Source organism: Juglans regia, chromosome 1 (genome assembly GCF_001411555.2).
Source record: "Juglans regia cultivar Chandler chromosome 1, Walnut 2.0, whole genome shotgun sequence".
NCBI lineage: Eukaryota > Viridiplantae > Streptophyta > Magnoliopsida > Fagales > Juglandaceae > Juglans > Juglans regia.
Genome location: NC_049901.1, coordinates 11,160,723 through 11,179,896, shown reverse-complemented (window position 1 = coordinate 11,179,896; position 19,174 = coordinate 11,160,723). Strand labels below are relative to the sequence as shown.

At 35.7% G+C, this 19,174-nt stretch overlaps 1 protein-coding gene across 1 annotated transcript; it reads left to right on the top strand.

The window, feature by feature from the left end:
* Positions 1-902: 902 nt before the first annotated feature.
* Positions 903-12,031, top strand: LOC108996338 (ultraviolet-B receptor UVR8). Its single transcript, XM_018972184.2, has 12 exons — positions 903-1,192; positions 3,131-3,317; positions 4,101-4,247; positions 5,355-5,436; positions 5,904-6,059; positions 7,072-7,245; positions 8,066-8,137; positions 8,481-8,552; positions 8,685-8,803; positions 10,133-10,218; positions 10,313-10,365; positions 11,606-12,031. Exons 1-12 carry the CDS (start codon positions 1,102-1,104, stop codon positions 11,675-11,677), a joined length of 1,311 nt encoding a protein of 436 aa, XP_018827729.1. The 5' UTR covers positions 903-1,101; the 3' UTR covers positions 11,678-12,031.
* Positions 12,032-19,174: the final 7,143 nt, after the last annotated feature.

Below are 19,174 nucleotides of genomic sequence, written 5' to 3'. Positions count from 1 at the left end.
ATCTTTTTAGATGGTTAGAGTGATTTATCCTTATTATTATAATTTTTTAAAATTTTTTTATAAAATATAATTAATATTTTAAAATTTTAAAATAATAATAATATTAAAAAATAAAAAAATATTATAATAATATTATAATTAATTTTTATTTAAAATTATCTCATCATCTAAATCGCATTTTAGGAGAAAAGTTAGAAAAAATAAAAGAAATAAAAAGGGGTTAAGTTCATAATAATAGAGGGAGGAAGAAGGGTTTTTCTTCCCCTCTTGGAAGCGACGTGGACCTTGAAAATAGAAAAATCTAAGAAAAACAAAATTGAAAATAAATAAGTTATAGTATCAAAAGCCTATTTCCTATATCAATTCAGAGAGTGATGGATATTTGAAAAGTTATATTATGAAGTGGACAAGTATAATCCACGCCATTTAAATATTAAAATTTAATTTGTAAATATAAATTTAAAATTCAACTTTATTAGGTGTATATCAAGAATAGTTTTTTATACATTTTTTAAAATATAGTGCATTTTTTTACAAGGACTTACATAAACTTTTTAGCAAAAGACAAATTTGTACATTTTAAATTACAGTAGCTGGTAGCTAAAAATGGTAAGACAGACAATGTGGTGGAAACCGTCCGTGGCGGTGGCTAGCGGCGACAGCGCCGACAAGGATAGCTGTTTCTTCACAAGGGTGAGCGCCGAAACTCACCTATCGTCATAGGATGGAAGACCAAACTACAATAATTAAAGCCAAAACTGGGACCCTCCATCAATCAATGCCGTTGTTTCTAACTTTCTACCACTCCCATGACTGTTCGACACGTAACAAACAGTGACTACGATCATCTCTCTCTGTGGAACTATGTGCCCAACCGAACGAATGACTGCCTTTGCACATTACATGTGCCATCTCCGTAGTCCTTCCTATAAATAGGTCTCCTTGTCTTCGCACCATCCACTTCAAACCTGTACCCTTCTTCGCTTTCTACTGCACTGCGGATATACTCGGAATCTCTCTCTCTCTCTCTCTCTCGCTTCTGGCACGTTTCTATCGTCCGTTTGAGCTTGCGGAGGAAGAGAACGAATTTGAACGCGGGAAATGTCGAAGGAGGGATCTATTGAAGTTACTGGCCCTGTTCGTCGAGTTCTTCTCATCTCTGCTGGTGCTAGTCACTCCGTCGCGCTTCTCTGTAAGCTCCTAATTTCTCCCCTTTCCACAATTCCGGGTTTTCTTGTTTCCAAGTCATTGGCTTTAGTGGTCCAGTGATCGTTGTTCCTGTTTCTTACGTCCTGATCAATCTGAAGAAAGTTCCCGCCTTAGTCATGACGAAAATGGAATGCAATCTAGAGTTTTACATGGGTTGAGTGCAAGTTATTGTTTCTTGGACTTTTTAAGTGACGAAAAATCTATAGTTCTAGTAGATAATTCTCCAAACGGGTATTAATCCTTGCAACCACTGGACATATCTTTCTGTGTGGCATTTTGCTTTTTATGTTCTCGTTTTGTACAGCATTGTGAAACTCATTTTCTAAGTTCTTTATATTTGTATTTGAAATGTCATTCTGGAAACAACGTTGAAAACGTTTGTGCACACATATGTATGTACGTACGTACATAAGTATGTATATATGTATGTATGTATTATAGATCTTGTTCACGAGTCTCCTGATTAACTATTATTCTCTTTCTTGTTCTTTTTTTCCCTCAATTTGGATTTAATTTTTTGTTGTTACTTTTTCCCTTGAAGGGAGGTCCCTAGAGATCGTTGTCTAAAGACACTGAACATGCATGGGTTTGGCCCTATTTTTAATCGATTTGTACAGCATTATGTTCAATTAGTCAATAGATTGATTAATACTCGGTTTGGTTATGAAATTGGAATTAGGTTTGTGTGTGCTATTTTCATTTGGTATTCCAACTTCATTACTTATTTATTTTGGTAAATAGTGGTCTCTCCTTATTATTTTCTTGGCTTTTGCCATGATTGGGTTTACTTCTTGCATGATCATATGAATTTTCTCTTGACATTGCCTTTAACTCCTAGCACAAGCGCCAAATGTGAAGTCTGTCATTGTCCATTTCTAGAATTTTGGTTTCTTTTCTAGCATGAGTTTCTTCATTTTGCTCTCGGGGTTCTTATTGCTGATCTGCGGCTACATGGGACCATCTACAGTTCTACTCATACACAAAAATATCATTTTTGTTTCCAGCAACTATTTTCTCAATTATATGCATCAGTGTGAGCCAATCAAATATCACCCAACTGATATAGCGTAGGTTTGGTTGTCCCTTGAAACTAAAGGACTCGGGTGTATTCCGCTTATCAGTCAAGGATTTAAACTATATAACTAGAGCTATAATCACTGCTGTTTTCTATTTGATAATCTAGGATTTTAAGAGACTTACCTGTCCCAACTGTTCTACCGATTGTACTATTGGCTATCATTTCTGTGAAACCCTGTTAGAGGGATGGATTTCTACACAGAAACACGACAAATTAATTCCTTTCCGATTTCCCAAGTCAGCCCTGGCGTTACCTTGACACCATACTCTTGAGCTATCCTTAATCTTTGAGTATAATATCAGATTGGTGTCAATTGCCTTTTCTAAAGAGATATAATAAGGCTAGCTAAGCTTAGGAGATTAACAGAAGAAAATAGTAATTATACTGATGCAACACATCACATCAAATCATGGGAGAACAAATCCACCTTTTAGGACCTATACTAACCAAATTTGCTTTCCAAGTTAATATGAACTATATGTGGTTTTGTTGAAGGGGAAAAATTGTATTACTGAATTTTCTCTTCTGATGATAGACATTGGAAGAGCAGTTACTTCAATTTGCTTATTTACTGAATAACAAAGTTCTTTTGAGAAAAGATTTGGCTTGGTTTACCTTAAAACTTGTTTTGGGTGTTTTTCCATTGAATGACTTCTATGCCCATTATGCCACTATGACTATACTCCTTTATTCTTATGTTAATGGATGGCTTTTTGGTTGTCTCAGCTGGCTGTTTATATTCAGTTGGTAGTTGGCCTTTGAAAACATCTTCAGCTTCATTCTCTTTCCTACATTCTAACTTAAGTGAATTGGTTTTCTGGGGCTTTTGTTGATGCATTACAGCTGGAAGCATTGTTTGTTCTTGGGGACGAGGAGAAGATGGACAGTTAGGTCATGGGGATGCTGAAGATAGATTTTCGCCTACTCAATTGAGTGCATTGGATGACCGTGAAATAGTATCTGTTACTTGTGGAGCTGATCATACAATTTCATATTCTCTGTCACATCTGGAAGTTTATAGTTGGGGATGGTCTGTAGATCATCCTTTAATTTTGTCTTTTGAAAGTTCTTTCTAGGTTTATTTTTTTCTTAAATTTTATTAGAGATGTGCCTTTTGCAGTATTTCTGCATTGATTTCGGTTTAAAAACTCAACTTGGTATAGAAGTTGACTAGGTCAAATAATTTAGCCTGCATGAAAGGAAAAAAAATAAGGAGAAATTGTTGGCCTCAAGAAATGGAGAAGATATCCTCCATCAGATGAGGGAACTTCAATGAATCGAGATATTGGTTCCCATCTTCGATAATATGTAATCCCCTCCCTTCCCCTCCTAAAGGAGAGTTTTATTGCCCGTCAGACTCTATCACTGCTGGAAGCTTTTCTTTTCCAGAACGGTTTCCATTTCACTTTAATTATTTTGCATTTCATCCTTCTGTTTTACTTGAAAGCTTTGAGAAGCACAATGGCAACCAATTAGTCTTTGAAGAAGCATGTGAACATCGGGCTTGAAAAACATTTAGAATGCATGTATATGTATATTTACCTATTTGCTTAGAAAAATATTTAGTATTTAATAATTTCGTGCTTATTTTACTTTCCTGCTGACTGCCATATATAATCAGCTCTGTAAGCAGCATGGCATTTAATCCCACATGCAGAATTATTTATTAATTTTCTGTTCTAGGTGGGTCTGCATGATATATGTCTTATCCGTATGTGGTAAAATATTAAAATCAAGATATATTGATTTTTGGTGGATTTGTCTAGGTTTCATGTAGCTTGTAAATATCTTGTGCTCTTACCTATTTTCTCAGGGGTGACTTTGGGAGGTTGGGCCATGGAAACTCCAGTGACTTGTTCACTCCTCAGCCAATCAAAGCATTAAATGGTATAAAAATAAAGCAAATCGCTTGTGGTGACAGCCATTGCTTGGCAGTGACTATGGAAGGCGAGGTGCAGAGGTTGGCAGTCTTTTCTAGTCTCTCCCTTTCTCTCTCAATTTTATAACTGATGAATGATTCAAATTTAATTTTTTTCATTATAGCTAGAGGAATGGCCCAACTAAAGGAGGTTTCTTTTCCTCTTTGGCCACCCTCCCTTCTTCCCCTCTCATGTGAATGGAAAAAATCAAGTGCAGAAGAAAAATACAGAGAAAATTTTGTAACTGAAAATGTTTGTGGTAAAAAAGTACATCTTGAACCCTGAGCCGTATAAATTGGATGTTTTGGGTTAAACTCCGCATTCACACTTTTTGGGACCATCAAACGGGAGGAATTTTCTCTTGAATTGCCTGAAATGCACTTGAGGAAACTCTTTGCTGATGGCATATGCACCTCCGGAATTAGTAGGACTTTGTTTTTGGATGTCTGGAGCCAATAAAAAAAGAGTAATGCTATATACAGTCATGAGTTGTGCAAGTGCTGTACACTATTTTTTAAAAATAGTGAGGTCTATTATTAAAAAATTAATTTTTTTATGTGAATTTCATATTTACTCTTTTTTTTTTTTTCAAAAGGAGTGTGTGATGCTTGTGCATTCTATGACTGTAAATATCATTTCTCATAAAAAAAAAGTGCATCATGACTCACAAGTTACTTTTGTATGGTAGTCCCAATGCCCATGCAAGCATCCACCCGCAGTCCCTGTTTACAGGGAGAAGATTGGGTACTTCACTTGACCTTAGTAAAAATGGTATGATCCAATAACAAAATGGGATCAAGTTTCCACTCTATAAATGTCATGTTTGTGCTCCTGGATCCCTCTAGGAAGGTAAAATCATGAAGATTTTGGAATCATTCTTCCAAACACTCAGAACAGTTGTTTAATTGCATGCTCCTTTATACCAAGCTTTATATTTGGTTGAATGTTTCTGCACCGAATTAATGCTGATTGCAACTATCTTGAGCATACTTATGTTGATATACCAATGCATATATTTCCAGTTTCTAAGTCATTGCTTGTTTTGTTTGCATTGTTGACTTCTGTTGTGAGTTACTGCTTGTGCATATTAGCGCTAACTCTTGGGAAAATGCTTTACTGTTTCATTATCTGTCTCTGTTTCACTGAAGTTGGGGACGGAACCAAAATGGTCAACTTGGTCTAGGCACCACAGAAGACTCTCTTGTCCCGCAGAAAATTCAAGCATTCCAGGTACACTGAGTGATGTAGTTATTTACAATAGACATATATTGGGTGCTCTATATCACCTTCATCACTTTTGATTCACAATATTCAAAGTTAAGGATGGTAGGTATACCTAGCTGTGAATCCTCGTAAGAAAATAAAAAGCCAATAGATAGGATTTTTAGGGAACGGAAATCTCACCACCAAGTGTCAGGTCCATACATGGATATATTCTTTTATGCTTGTTGCTGTATTATAAATGAACCATGGGCACTACCATGCTACCAACTCTTTGGCCAACACCATCTATGTGATAATTAGCGATTTCATCAAGAAAAAGGAAAGATGGAAGCTAATGAATTTATCAACATAAAGGCTGATCCAACAATATTGTTGCGATTATCATCACATACTGACAATTTTCAATCAGGTTCTCATACATACTCTTTTATGAAACGATTCACGTGTCTAATTTTCTTTTTTTATTTTGTTAGGGAGTCTCTATCAAAATGGTTGCTGCTGGTGCTGAACATACTGCAGCTGTTACAGAAGCTGGAGAGCTATATGGATGGGGCTGGGGCCGATATGGAAACTTGGGCTTAGGCGATAGAAATGATCGCTTGGTTCCTGAGAAAGCTTCTGCTGTTGATGTATGTCCAAAATATATTATCATTTATTTCTTTTTAGAAGATAACAATTCAAATGATCATCTAAGTTTTAGGTGTCTTTCAAAATTATGTTGGGCATCTTCAAAGTTGTAGGTTTGTGTCAGTTGTGGGGATCAAGAGGATGGGTTGTGGTCCTGTGGATTCCTTTGCATAACTCCTGTTCCTTAGAAGGTGGACTTTAAATAAATATATATATTTTTGGGCGTCAGCAATATTGCTTGATATGAGTGACCATAGAGGATGATATGGCATGCAGGTGAATGATCCCACGATATGGCTTTAGTGTTAATCCCTTTTCAGTTCTTGTACTGTATATGAGATGCTTTTATTTGACGAAATTTATTTTATTTATGAAAGCAAGACCATAATGGGTCCAAATCATTTATCAGAATTTTAAACTTCAGAACAAGGAGCATATAAAGTTATATTAAGTTAGAAGGTTTGACCAAACCTCCAGTAATGTTCCACAGTTCATTGTCTTCAAATGAAAATTAGTCCAGGTACCAGATTGAGGCATTAGTGATATTGTTGCTGACTTGCCTGAACTCAGTTGTGTTATAGGCATGTTGTGAGGCTTGAATATTTCCTGCTTAAAGTCTCGGCCATTACAGCCCATTTACAAATTCACGGCAGAATAAATCATGTGGTATGTCGTTCAGTTTTTCTGGATCCTGCTAGAAACCAAAAACTGCACCCTAATTACTTGTGAGCGGTTCTGTGATGAAGATGATTATGTTAAGTGACTATGGTGCACCATGTTTCATGCTCATATCTGGAACCACACTTTGAATGGAAGATCTGTACAGGAGAGCTATTTCAAATTGTATGTACACATGAACTAAACTGCAGACGTCTATATGATTGGAGTCTTCTAATTCAGTCACTGTTCTTCACAGTTTATGATAAGATATAATGGAAGTCTGCATGTGGTGTTTTCATGTTATTTCCTTGTATGTTAAACCTGAAAGGAAAGAAAGATAATTTTTGTATACAGGGTGTGAAGATGGTTATGGTAGCTTGTGGATGGCGGCATACAATATCTGTTTCCTCATTGGGTAAATTATACACTTATGGCTGGAGCAAATATGGTCAACTAGGACATGGGGATTATGAAGATCATCTTGTTCCTCACAAGCTAGAAGCCTTGCGTGATACTTATATTTCTCAGGTGATCTTTTATTCCCATTGTGCTGGTATGGTTCTTAATTGTGTTTAGAAATGATTTTTTATCCTACAACTTTCTGTGTTTGGAATGCTACTTTTGAGATTCAAGCTGTTTTGCACCCTCCATTGCCTTGACGACTAATGAATGGTATTGATCATTATGAATGGAAGTTCTACAGAGTCATAACCTGACTTCCAATAAATTTTCGATTGAATAGAATTCTCATTCATATTGAAATACTCTGCATATGCTCTATGTAACTGAATTTGCGATTGGCATGAGATTGATCATGTTTATCAAATTGTTTCTGGTTAATGGAGCATTATCTCTTCTCAGAACAATTTATTACAGTAGCTTGGGAGTACTTCACTTTTTATTTGGATCGTAAAGTTGCGTCCACACCTCTCATACTTCTCCCTTTGTTTTCTTCTTGAATGTGCTGAGGATGTAGGCTTAATGTTATGAAAGGCTAACATTTAACCCTGTTTTCTGTTCAAGAATTAACTTGGATCAAATTTTAATCCTTACTGAATGTGTGTTTTGTATGTGTGTGAGAGAGAGCAGCAGCAGCAGCTGCTATTGGTAGGTCATGGAGGGAGCAGTGTAGTACAGCAGAGTAGGCCTATGTGGTCTTGAATGCGGTCTGTAGGCCCTGGATTAAGTCATTCCTCAATGTCTTGGAGACCATAAACTATAGATGCATTGGGTTGTGGAAATTTCTGCTGTAGAATACGAGCTTTGCTTGAAAATTCGCTAGTTGTTTGGAGAAATTAGTGCTTTTAATCAATTTTGTCTGTACTTTTCTTGTATTGATGCTTTTTAGGTATCGGGTGGTTGGAGGCATTCTATGGCACTTGCATCTGATGGAAAACTTTATGGCTGGGGTTGGAATAAGGTTAGCAATCTACATCTTTAGTTTTCAGATTTAAAATATTTTTTTGCGTTCTGTTGTTCATGAATATTTAATAGATGAGAAGAATGTTGGCTCAAGAAATCTATGGATAGACAGAATAATTACTAGTTTTCACTTTTTATAAGTTGATCCTCTGTGTGTGAACAAAATGCCCGAGAGTCTAGATGCTTCTAACTTACTAATATTTCTACCATCTTTGGAGTTTCATTAGCATATCCTTACTCTTAAATTTTACATCACTTGAACCTGATATATATGTACTTCATCTGCATTAGCTTATTTATTGTCTTATGCCTTTTTTCTGTTCTTTTATTTTTTTATACAGTTTGGACAGGTTGGAGTTGGTGACAATGTTGATCATTTCTCTCCTGTGCAAGTAAAATTTCCCCATGAACAGGCACATTCTTATCCCAAGATTGGTTAAGATAGGCCGTGGCATTGATGTTCAGTTCCATGGAGATTTCTTCTGAATTTTCTTCTTTCCAAAAAATTATTAGCCTATTTCTTAGTTTTATTTGGCACTTGGCAGAGAGTAATTCAAATCTCTTGTGGATGGAGGCATACACTTGCTCTTACTGAAGGGCAAAATGTATTTTCTTGGGGAAGAGGTACCAATGGACAGCTTGGGCACCAGGAATCTGTTGACCGGTAAAGGCATTTAAATCTAAATTAATACCTGGATGTCCATGCATACATTAATATCATCAGTCTATTTGCTCTGAACAAAACTGGTGAATGATCCCTGTCAAATATATTTTTAGAAACCGGGTGGGGTGTGGGGAGTAAAGGGAAGACACCTAAGGCCAATTTCTTTAAAACTAATAGCATTGGTTGTACCCATCGTTTCTGATAACTGTTATGCATAATTGAAAAGTATACTTAATGCTACATCTGATAAGGAAATGCTTAAAACTCAAACTTTTAACCAAGAGATAATTTTGTGAAGGTGGATATCCCACAAATTCTAATCCTAGAAATATATCCATTATTGAAATAAGATATACCAGCTATGATCTGGTGCATCTCACCCAATAAGTATACTCTATCACAGCCCCTCAAACAACGGTAATTTGCCAAAACCATCATGTGTTTGCTTAACAAAAGATATGGTGTCTGTGAGTATTTGTTGTACAATTTCTAGGACAATAAAATTTGGTAGTTTGAATACTTATGCTGCAATGCCACTGACATTGAGGAAGATCTGCCACTTTAGATGGTGCATGGGATCTGATATCTTATATGATAAAAGATGTGACATGTCTTCTTGAGAGCCACCCTGGTTCATCTGTTCACTGGATACTCAGGAGACCATTAAGCCATGCACGCAGAATTGCTAAATGGGCTGCAACTGAGCATTTTTGGATGTATTTGTGGGACTCAACTTCCCTCCCATGTTAATTGGGATGACTGATGAGATCTTAGATCCCTCATGAACGTGATAATTAGTGAATGATGACATTTGCTTAGGGAAAAAAGTTCAAAGCTAAACCTAGGGATAATTGTGGACATGTTTTCTCACCAATCCTTATCAAATCCTTGAGATATGATCCTGCTAACTTAATCTCTGTTGATTGAAATGTGATGAATATATATTGGATCTGGTGCTTCTCACCTTACACCACAACCTACACTGAAAAGATTGTATACTTAATAAGAATTGATTGATGGCATTGATCTAATAGTGTAAAACCTTTGTTAGTTGTGACCCGATAATTATGAAAATTTGGGTGCTTTTTGGTTGTTCCTTGCTTGTGAATATTGAATCATGCCAAGAACCAGTTAGAATCTCACACCATAAAAAGCGTATCATAAAAGTGAGCGGCTTTGGCGAGTTGGGTTATTTGAGCTTGATTAATTATTTTTCCTTGGTACTTTCTCTCTTTTCTGGTTGTGGAACTGAAAACTAACTAGTTAAAGCTTCTTGACATCTCTATATTATATGCTCAAACTCATGGCTTTGTCTCATGTAATCCATAGGAACCTTCCAAAGATCGTAGAGGCTTTGAGTGTTGATGGATCTATTGGACAACATATAGAATCCTCCAAAGCTGATCCATCATCAGGTGCTATATTCACCCAAATAATTCTTTTTGGCTCATAACTCAACAATCATGTTCTTACTGATTTTTTAATATGTTCAAATGTTTCTTTGGATAGGCAAAACGTGGATCTCCCCATCAGTAAGATATGCAGTTGTTCCTGGTGAAACTGTAAGATTTTGTTTCATAGATGTTGACATGAAGAACACAACACCAAAAATACAAATCTCATGACTTGAAAAAACGCAATTGAAAACCAAACCAATTTCAGTGCTTTTCTTTAATTGCTCTTTGAGCCAACTCAATCGGTCAATCCATATCGATTTTCGTTGATTTCAAACCAATTTGAGCTAATTCAAAACTGTATCTTTTTTTAATTGTGTTGGAGAAATGAAATCTTTTTTTTTTTTTTTTTTTCCTTGTACGAAAATATGATAGTATCAAATATATTTACTTTTTCATCCTTGTGTTCAATAAGAAGGGTGGTAGAAAAATTAAAGATAAAACATAGATCTCTTTATTTTGATTAGTTGGCAAGAACAAATTAGGAGAAAAATGAGTATTTTGTATTAAATTTATGATCATATATAAAACACTACTATTGCCCTGGCTTTATAACAAAGGATTTATTTTCTTTGTAGACGAGAATATTTGAAGCAAAAAAAAGGACCCTTGAGTTCAAATATATGAATTGTATTCTTTCCAGTGCACTTGGCTTTTCCTATTTACTTGGAATAAAATTTCTTATTACCTATAAATATATATATATATATATATATATGAATTGTATTATTATTGAAACTATTTAGATTCTTATTGAAGCTAGTCAATGATTTCATTTTCTAAAACTCTTTTATACATGATTTTAAATGGTTTGAGTTGCAATATGTATTATCTATACTTTTTATTAGCGCTAAAATACAGGATTCAAAATTGTCATGAATTATCAATTCAACAAATGGAATTCTCAATTCATTAAATCAGTACTTCCCCAATGCTGACCCAGCCTAGTTTGGGTTTTGAGAATTCAAAATATCTCACTATTATTTATTATTTTATTATTACTTTTTACTTACTATTCACTATTTTATCATTATATTTTATTATTTTTTTATTACTATTCACAGAATACTTGAGAATAACTCACTACTCAAACACAACTTATCTGATTCCGATTTTTCAATCATAATTTAGGCCTGTGGTAGTTTTTAAAATATTTTGGTACCCTCAGCTCTTCTCTGGAATTTCCATTTTTTTTTTTTGTTAGTTTTAAAGGATGCTTTCACTGCCATACTTGATGCCTTTGCTTCCGAGGAAGATAGAAATAGGCATCCTCTGGCATCCTCTCTGTCTCTGGCTGGTATACGAGCCTTTTATATTGTGGAAACTCCTTGTTCCCTTGCTTCTGCAGGTCCAAGTGGAAATAGCCGTTCCAGTCCGGGGTAATGGGAGTGATGCTAATGTTCCTGAAAAACTGATGTGAAACGGAAATTCACCATACTGTGAACGAGGCCATGTGTCATGCGCGAGACAAAAATCCTAGTCTTTAGGGATGTCTGAAGATGAAGGGCCGGGTCAGCTGATAATAGGCCTTGTAGTTGTTTATTTTGTTATTTCAGTCAAGTCTGTTTAGTGTAGTGGGCCACGTCCAGGGTATTAGTTGTTATGGGTCATGCACGTTTATTATGGTTAGTTATTAAAATAGAGTCTTGTAATCCGTTGAGTCTGTGGGTCATTGTTGACCAAGTCTATCTGTAGTGTTTATAAATGATTTGCAGTTATCAGTAATGAAATTAATTTAGTTTCTACAATCAAAGTGTTATAAGTTGGAGGTCCAGGCTCATTGAAGTGCCTATAAAATTTATATTGTATTTTCAGCTTCTATAACAACGGTATCATAGTCGTGTTCCTGCGTCATGACTGAGGGTACACGCTATGCGCAACTGGTTGAAGCAGTTTCCATGTTAAGGGTGAAACCGTGCACCTGCGAGAAGAACAAGACAAGCACAAACACATGCTAGAAGCCGTATTGCAATAGCTCAACAATTTAGCAACCAGTTATGAACAATTGGCAGTACAAGGTAATAATCAACCAATGGAAGAAGGATCTTCTAATACAATAGGTCAGTTTAACCATAATCCTTTGTTTAAAGGGAATGGGGGGATTCATGCTAGGGACCCTTAGATTGGATTTTCTCAAGTTTGATGGGACAGAACCTATGGAATGGATTTGTAAGGCTCAATAGTTTTTTGCCTACTTTAAGACACCCGAGGACCGAAATCGTAAATTGCTTTCTTTCATATGGAAGGCAAGGCATTGTCTTGGTATTGTTGGTTAATGGATTAGGGCCTATTAGTGGATGGGATGAATTCATTTCAGCACTTAAGGTGTGTTTTGGACCCTCTACTTATGAGGGCCCAGTGGAGGCCTTTACCAAACTTAGGCAAACAACTACTGTAGAAGAATACCAAACTGAATTTGAGGCTTTATCTAACACGATTAATAGGCTTACGGAGGACTTTCGTATTATCATTTTTATTAGTGGCCTAAGGGATGATCTGAAGATTATGGTAACTATGATGAAGCCTAACACTATCTCTGGTGCGTTTGGTTTAGCTAAGTTGTAGGAGGAGGAGGTGGTTAGGAGAAATAAGGGGATGCCAAATAAAACCCACAACCAGTTTACACCCACAAATTCCTACGTTCCCAAACTCCCTACACCCACACCTCTAATGAGGTTACCACCCCCACCACCTAGACTTGAAAACATAAACTTTCCGACTGCCTACGACCCAAACAGAAGACCTACCATTCTCATAAAAAGAGTTACCCCTACCCAAATGAAAGAACGAAGAGAGAAGAGACTCTGTTACTACTATGATGAGAAATATCATTTAGGACACAAGTGTAGCAGACCCAAGCTTTTTCTGTTGGAAGGGTTAGAAGAAGAAGAAGAAGAAGAGGAAGCTGAAACAAATGAAGGAAATCTGGCCATTATTCAAACGGAGGAATCAGTCACGGAGGAGAAAGAGATAAGGGAACTGATTGGCATATCACTGCATGTTATGGCAGGTTCCATATCACCTAAGACTATGAGGGTCGAGGGTTATATTAACCATCACAAGATTTTAATTTTGATTGATACATAAAGTACACACAGCTTCATGGATTCATATGTAGCAAGGAAATCAAAACTGTCAGTGAGAGAAAGCCAAATGACAGTCAAAGTGGCTAATGGAGATAGTCTTCCTTGCCAAGGTTACTGTAAAGCAGTTCCTATTCAACTACAAAATTTAAGGGTTAAGGCTAATATTTATTTGTTGACTTTAGAAGGATGTGATTTGGTGTTAGGGGCTGATTGGCTAAGGGGTCTCGGGTCAATTTTATGGAATTTCACTTATTTAACCATGCAGTTCAATTTCAGGGGCAGCGAATTTAAATTACAGGGGTTGTTGCCACCCCAAGAAGCTTTAGAAGAAGAGGAATATATTCTCAAGTAACAAAAGGGAACTACTAAGGGGATTTGGTTGCATTTAATTGGGGGAGAAATGAAGACAATGGGAGAGGCCAGCCCACTAGCAGTGTTAAAAATAGTGAAGAATTTTGAATCTGTATTTGCAGAACCTCAAGGCCTACCTCCACCTAGGAGTCATGATCATAAAATTGTGTTGCATGAAGGGGCAAAACCAACTTGTGTTCGACCTTATATAGGTATCCATATTACCAAAAAGCAGAAATTGAAAGACTGGTGGCTGAAATGTTACGAAGTGGAATTGTAAGAAGGAGTCAAAGCCTTTATTATTCCTCAGTGTTGCTAGTTAGAAAGGCGGATGAGAGTTGAGAAATGTGTGTGGACTATCATGCCTTTAACAAAGACACGATAAAAGAAAGATAGGTATCATATCCCTAACATTGATGAATTATTGAATGAGCTTTATTGGGACTGAAATATTTTCTAAATTAGATTTGTGTTCTGGTTACCACCAAATTAGAATGCATGAAGGGGATATACCCAAAACAGCTTTTAGGATCCATGATGGTCACTGAGTTTTTGGTGATGCCATTTGAGCTTATTAATGCCCCCTCTACGTTCTGATGGTTGATGAATGAAATATTTCGACCTTATTTGAGAATGTTTGTTTTGGTTTTCTTTGATGACATATTGATTTATAGCAAGTCAGTAGGAGATCATTTACAACATTTGCAGATTGTTCTGGAAATATTAAAGTCTCATAAGTTATTTACAAAACAGTCTAAGTGTGTACTTGGTTGTAGTGAGGTGGAGTATCTAGGCCACATAATTTCAAAGAATGGTGTTAAAGCTTACCCCCACAAGATTACAGTTTTGGAAAGTTGACCACTGCCCAAAAATTTGAAGGCCTTAAGGGGTTTTCTAGGTCTCACTGGATATTACCGAAAGTTTGTGCAAGGTTACGGTGCCATAGCAGCACCCTTAACAGTTCTACTCAGGAAAAATGCTTTTCTGTGATCTAATAAGGCTCAGGAAGCCTTTGATAGATTAAAAGAAGCCATGGAAGGCAGGCCTATTGCCTATCTAAGTCAGAGGGCTGAATGGTAGAAGTCTCATGCTCTCTACTTATGAGAAGGAACTATTGGCATTGGTGATGACCATAAGGAAATAGAGACATTATTTGGTAGGGCAGCATTTCAAGGTCTGCACTAATCAACAGGCCTTGAAATACCTCTTGGAGCAAAAGGTGGGTGCCCCTGCCCAACATAAATGAGTATCCAAACTGCTAGGCTATGATTTTTTAGTGGAGTATAAAAGTGGAAGAACCAACAAAGTGGCAGATGCCCTATCCAGGCTACCTTATAAAAAAAAACCAGAACCAACAGCCAACCCAAACACAATACCAGAATCCAACCCTTCCACCCATACAGAACACAAACAATTGATCCTCAACATAAATCAGACCATTCATGCACAATTACAAGCCATAAGTATCATTCAAACCCATTGGACAGAAGGATTAAGAAAGACTTACCCTCAAGATTCCCAGTTGCAGGAGCTGTTGAGCAACTACCATCAGGGAATCTTGGACCAAAGTCAATACCAAGTTCGCAATGACCTCCTCTTTTATAAGGGTAGGTTACATCTTGGGAACTTGGTGCCATTCCAATAAGAGATCTTGTAGCAGTTTCACAACAGTCCATTAGGGGGCCACACAAGAGTATAAAAAACATATGCTCGAATAAAAAAAGAGCTTTACTGGTCTAGTATGAGGAGGGATGTTTAAGCCTTCATCAGAGCTTGTGACACACATGCCATAGAAACAAGGTGGAAACAATTCAGCCTACAAGCCTACTCCAGCTTTTGCCAATTCCCACCAAAAACTGGCAAGACATAAGTATGAATTTTATTGAGAGGTTACCACCCTCAGGAGGGCGTACGATGATCATGGTAAAAATAGACAGATTGAGCAAATATGCTCATTTCATGTCTCTTACTCACCCATACACAACAGTAACAATGGCACGTGTATTTCTTGATAATATGTTTAAATTACATGGTTTTTCACTAACCATTGTCAGTAACAGGGATCCAATATTTATTAGTCAGTTCTGGAAGGAACTGTTTAGAATCAGTGGCATAGAGCTATTACTTAGCTCAGCATACCACCCACAAACTGACGACCAAATAGAGGCAATGAGTAAAGGGGTAGAAGGTTACCTATGGTGCTTCTCGGAAGACAAGCCATGAGACTGGGTAAAGTGGTTAACTCTAGCTAAGTATGCTTACAACACATCGGAGCATACCTCAACTAGGGTTTCACCATATGAGGTAGTATATGGACAGCCACCCCCAAGGATGCTGCCTTACGAACCAAGTTCTGCAAGGGTGCAAGAAGTGTAGTATTAGCTGTTATGGGTCATGCACGTTTATTATGGTTAGTTATTAAAATAGAGTCTTGTAATCCTTTGAGCCTGAGTCATTGTTGATTGAGTCTATCTGTAGTGTTTATAAATGCTTTGAAGTTATCAGTAATGAAATTAATTCAGTTTTTACAATCAAAGTGTTACAAGTTGGAGGTCCATGCCCCTCGAAGTGCTTATAAAATTTACATTGTATTTTCAGCTTCTATAACATCATGCCATGACTTATTGATGCTGCTATCATTCATGATTGTAAATTCCTAGCATGCCTTGGATTTTATGTTGTTCTATGAGCAAAGTTTTACATCTACCCCTACTTAGTAACTAGTCGTGTGAATGCTATATAATGTTTGGATTCTATGGTATGGCCATGGAAAAACATTCAATGATGCTGTTTAATTACACTGAGTACTAAAACATAAAACGTCAGTTACACCCAATTATTTTAAAACTTTTAAAAACTCATAAGGGGGAATGCTGTTTAGCCAGACTGCTGACTTATGCAGATAGAAATGCTCGTTTGGATAATGAGATGAGATAAGATGAGTTGATATGGTTTGTGAATAGTAGTGAGATTATTGATTAAAATTAAATGAAATGAGATGCAATGAGATGAGATGAAGAGAGATGGTTTCATCTCACATCTGTATCCAAAAGGACCATTTCCACCAGTAATAGACAAAAATTTTCTCCCCTAATAATGTAGGAATTCTCCATGAATTAGAATTTGTATGACAAAAATTTGAGATCAATTTAGTTTGTTTGTTGAGTAAACTACTTAGTATGCACATTGCACTATATAAATGGACACTTAATAGGAATTCTCAATAGAAGAATTGCATGAGTTTTCTCCATGCAAAAGAGCATGCATTTTCAACGTCTTCACCCTTTATCCGGTAACTTGGAGAAGACTCAAGAGCTAGCCCTTTACTATGGTACAAATTGATTGATATGCACTTTCTGCAATACAAAACCAGAAAACAATAAAAGTTTCTTGATTCCTTTTATCTGGCACAATGGGTTTTTGATATGAACCTGCGGGAATGGAATCTCTTGAATCCACAATTAATTTGAAAACTTTCCAAAAAAGTCAAAATCAAGTCAATGGATGGAGAACCTAGACCCGATGAGAACTCGTTTCAAGAACCTAGATTATATTAAAATCTAGACCTGTTGAATAACCTGTCTCAAGAACCCAGATTACAAGGAGGAACGCCACAAAGGTTGTGATTTACATTTGATAAGTTCAAAAGTTCAATCAAGAACAAGATGAGTAAAACTCAACTCACAATAAATAAATTCATCAAATTTCATAAATTTCTTAAAATGAGGCTACAAAGAGTATTTAAACCAAAACCTAATTAAAACCCTAGCCAAAATAATGCCTCATCTTCCGAAAATACCCCTAAATGAATAGTATCGCGGTTACAGTACGACGCTATAGTAACTCGGCTATAATAGTTTAGAAACCCTAGTTTACTATAGTACTTCTTGAAATCCTAGTTCAACAAAATAATAAATTTTTCAACATGCCCTTGACTAGGCCCCCCTTAAGTCATTCTCATAATTAAACCCAATAATTCTAAATTAATAAAATAAGTCATTTAAATGAATTAAATAAATTAAAAGCCAAGCCTTTAAGTCATCTTGTTGCCCTCTTCCATAACTTATCAAATGAATCAAAACTGGATCTTTATCATTCAAGTCCATCTTGAGTGTTGGAGTCTTGCTAGCTTCATCCTAAGTGGATTATGCCAATCTTTGTATTGCCTCCTTGATTTTCTTGGCTCTTGACTATGTAATTGATCCAACTGAAACTTGTAAAAGATCTTTACGACTAGTCTCACCTTGGTTCCCATCAATTTTATTAATTGTTGAGGACTAGTAATCCATTGTCTACTACAAGGCATTCTAAGAGTAATGTATAATACCACACAATACATGGATTAAAAAAGTCTTGAAGTGAAGCCTCGATACTCAAACATCATCTTGCAAAATTGGTGTTGATTTACTTCTGATGCTAACTCAAGCCTGCGAGGGAACCCCTTCTTCTTCACCTTAAAACAAAAGTGAGACGGTGGATGAGTTAATTGATATAAAATAAAGGGTCAAGATTTACTTATAAAAGTTGAATAAAATATTATTAGAATATACTTTTTTAAAATTATTTTTCTTTTAAAATTTAAAATAGTTGAATGGTTTTTTATATTTTATTTAAAAATTTAAAAAATTTATAATAATAAAATGAGATAGTTGATAATCAGGCCTAAATCTAAATCTTTCAAAAATGATAAGCATGAATATGGTAAAAGTTCTAATAACATAAATCGAAGAAAAGTACACTTTCTAACCTCTAACTATTTGTAATTTTATACTTTGCGTCCCAAAAGTTGGGACTATCAAAATTGACACATTGTTCATTTATGAATTATTTTCCACATTGCCGATGTAAAAATATTTTATAAAGTGTGAGTTGTGGAGTAATAAATAGTGATTGATGATAATAATTATTCTTATAATTTTTATGGTCTTACAATCAGTGGTATATTTACACACTAATTTGTAAGCAATACCACATTTGGTATTGCTATTTTTTTACAAAAGAGTTTCAAAAAAAAAAAAAATCAATTTCAATCCATACATCTTTAAATCTCAAATTTTTTTTTTTTTAATTTTCTTAAAACAGAATTTTATCAAATCATTGCCAATATTTTCTTGAAAACAAAAAATACAAAAACAAAAACAACTTCCTTAAACACTACAACTTTCACAAAAGTTATATCTAAACAACTCAATAAAAAAAAACTCTAATACAAAATATATATATAAGAAAAAAAATAATTTAAATAAATATTTTTCCACCTAATTTTATAAAACCCTATAAAATACATATCAAATTTTCCTTGTAACGAAATATAATTTTTTAGTTTTTTTTTTTTCTGTTTTTTTCTTTAAACCCCAAAAGAAAAGGAAATAAGACATCTATAGAGAAGAGGAAATAAGACATCTGTAGCAGCCTCTTCTCTCAATTGGGCATTTTATCGTTAACCACGAAAGGAGGGCCGGGCACGGTCAGGGAAGAAG

Excerpts from the sequence above, each read along its gene's own strand:
- LOC108996338 (XM_018972184.2), top strand. The coding sequence starts at position 1,102 with ATGTCGAAGGAGGGATCTATTGAAGTTACTGGCCCTGTTCGTCGAGTT. Across the intron at positions 5,437-5,903 it reads AGAAAATTCAAGCATTCCAG|GGAGTCTCTATCAAAATGGT; the intron begins GTACACTGAGTG and ends TTATTTTGTTAG. Across the intron at positions 8,553-8,684 it reads TAAAATTTCCCCATGAACAG|AGAGTAATTCAAATCTCTTG; the intron begins GCACATTCTTAT and ends GGCACTTGGCAG.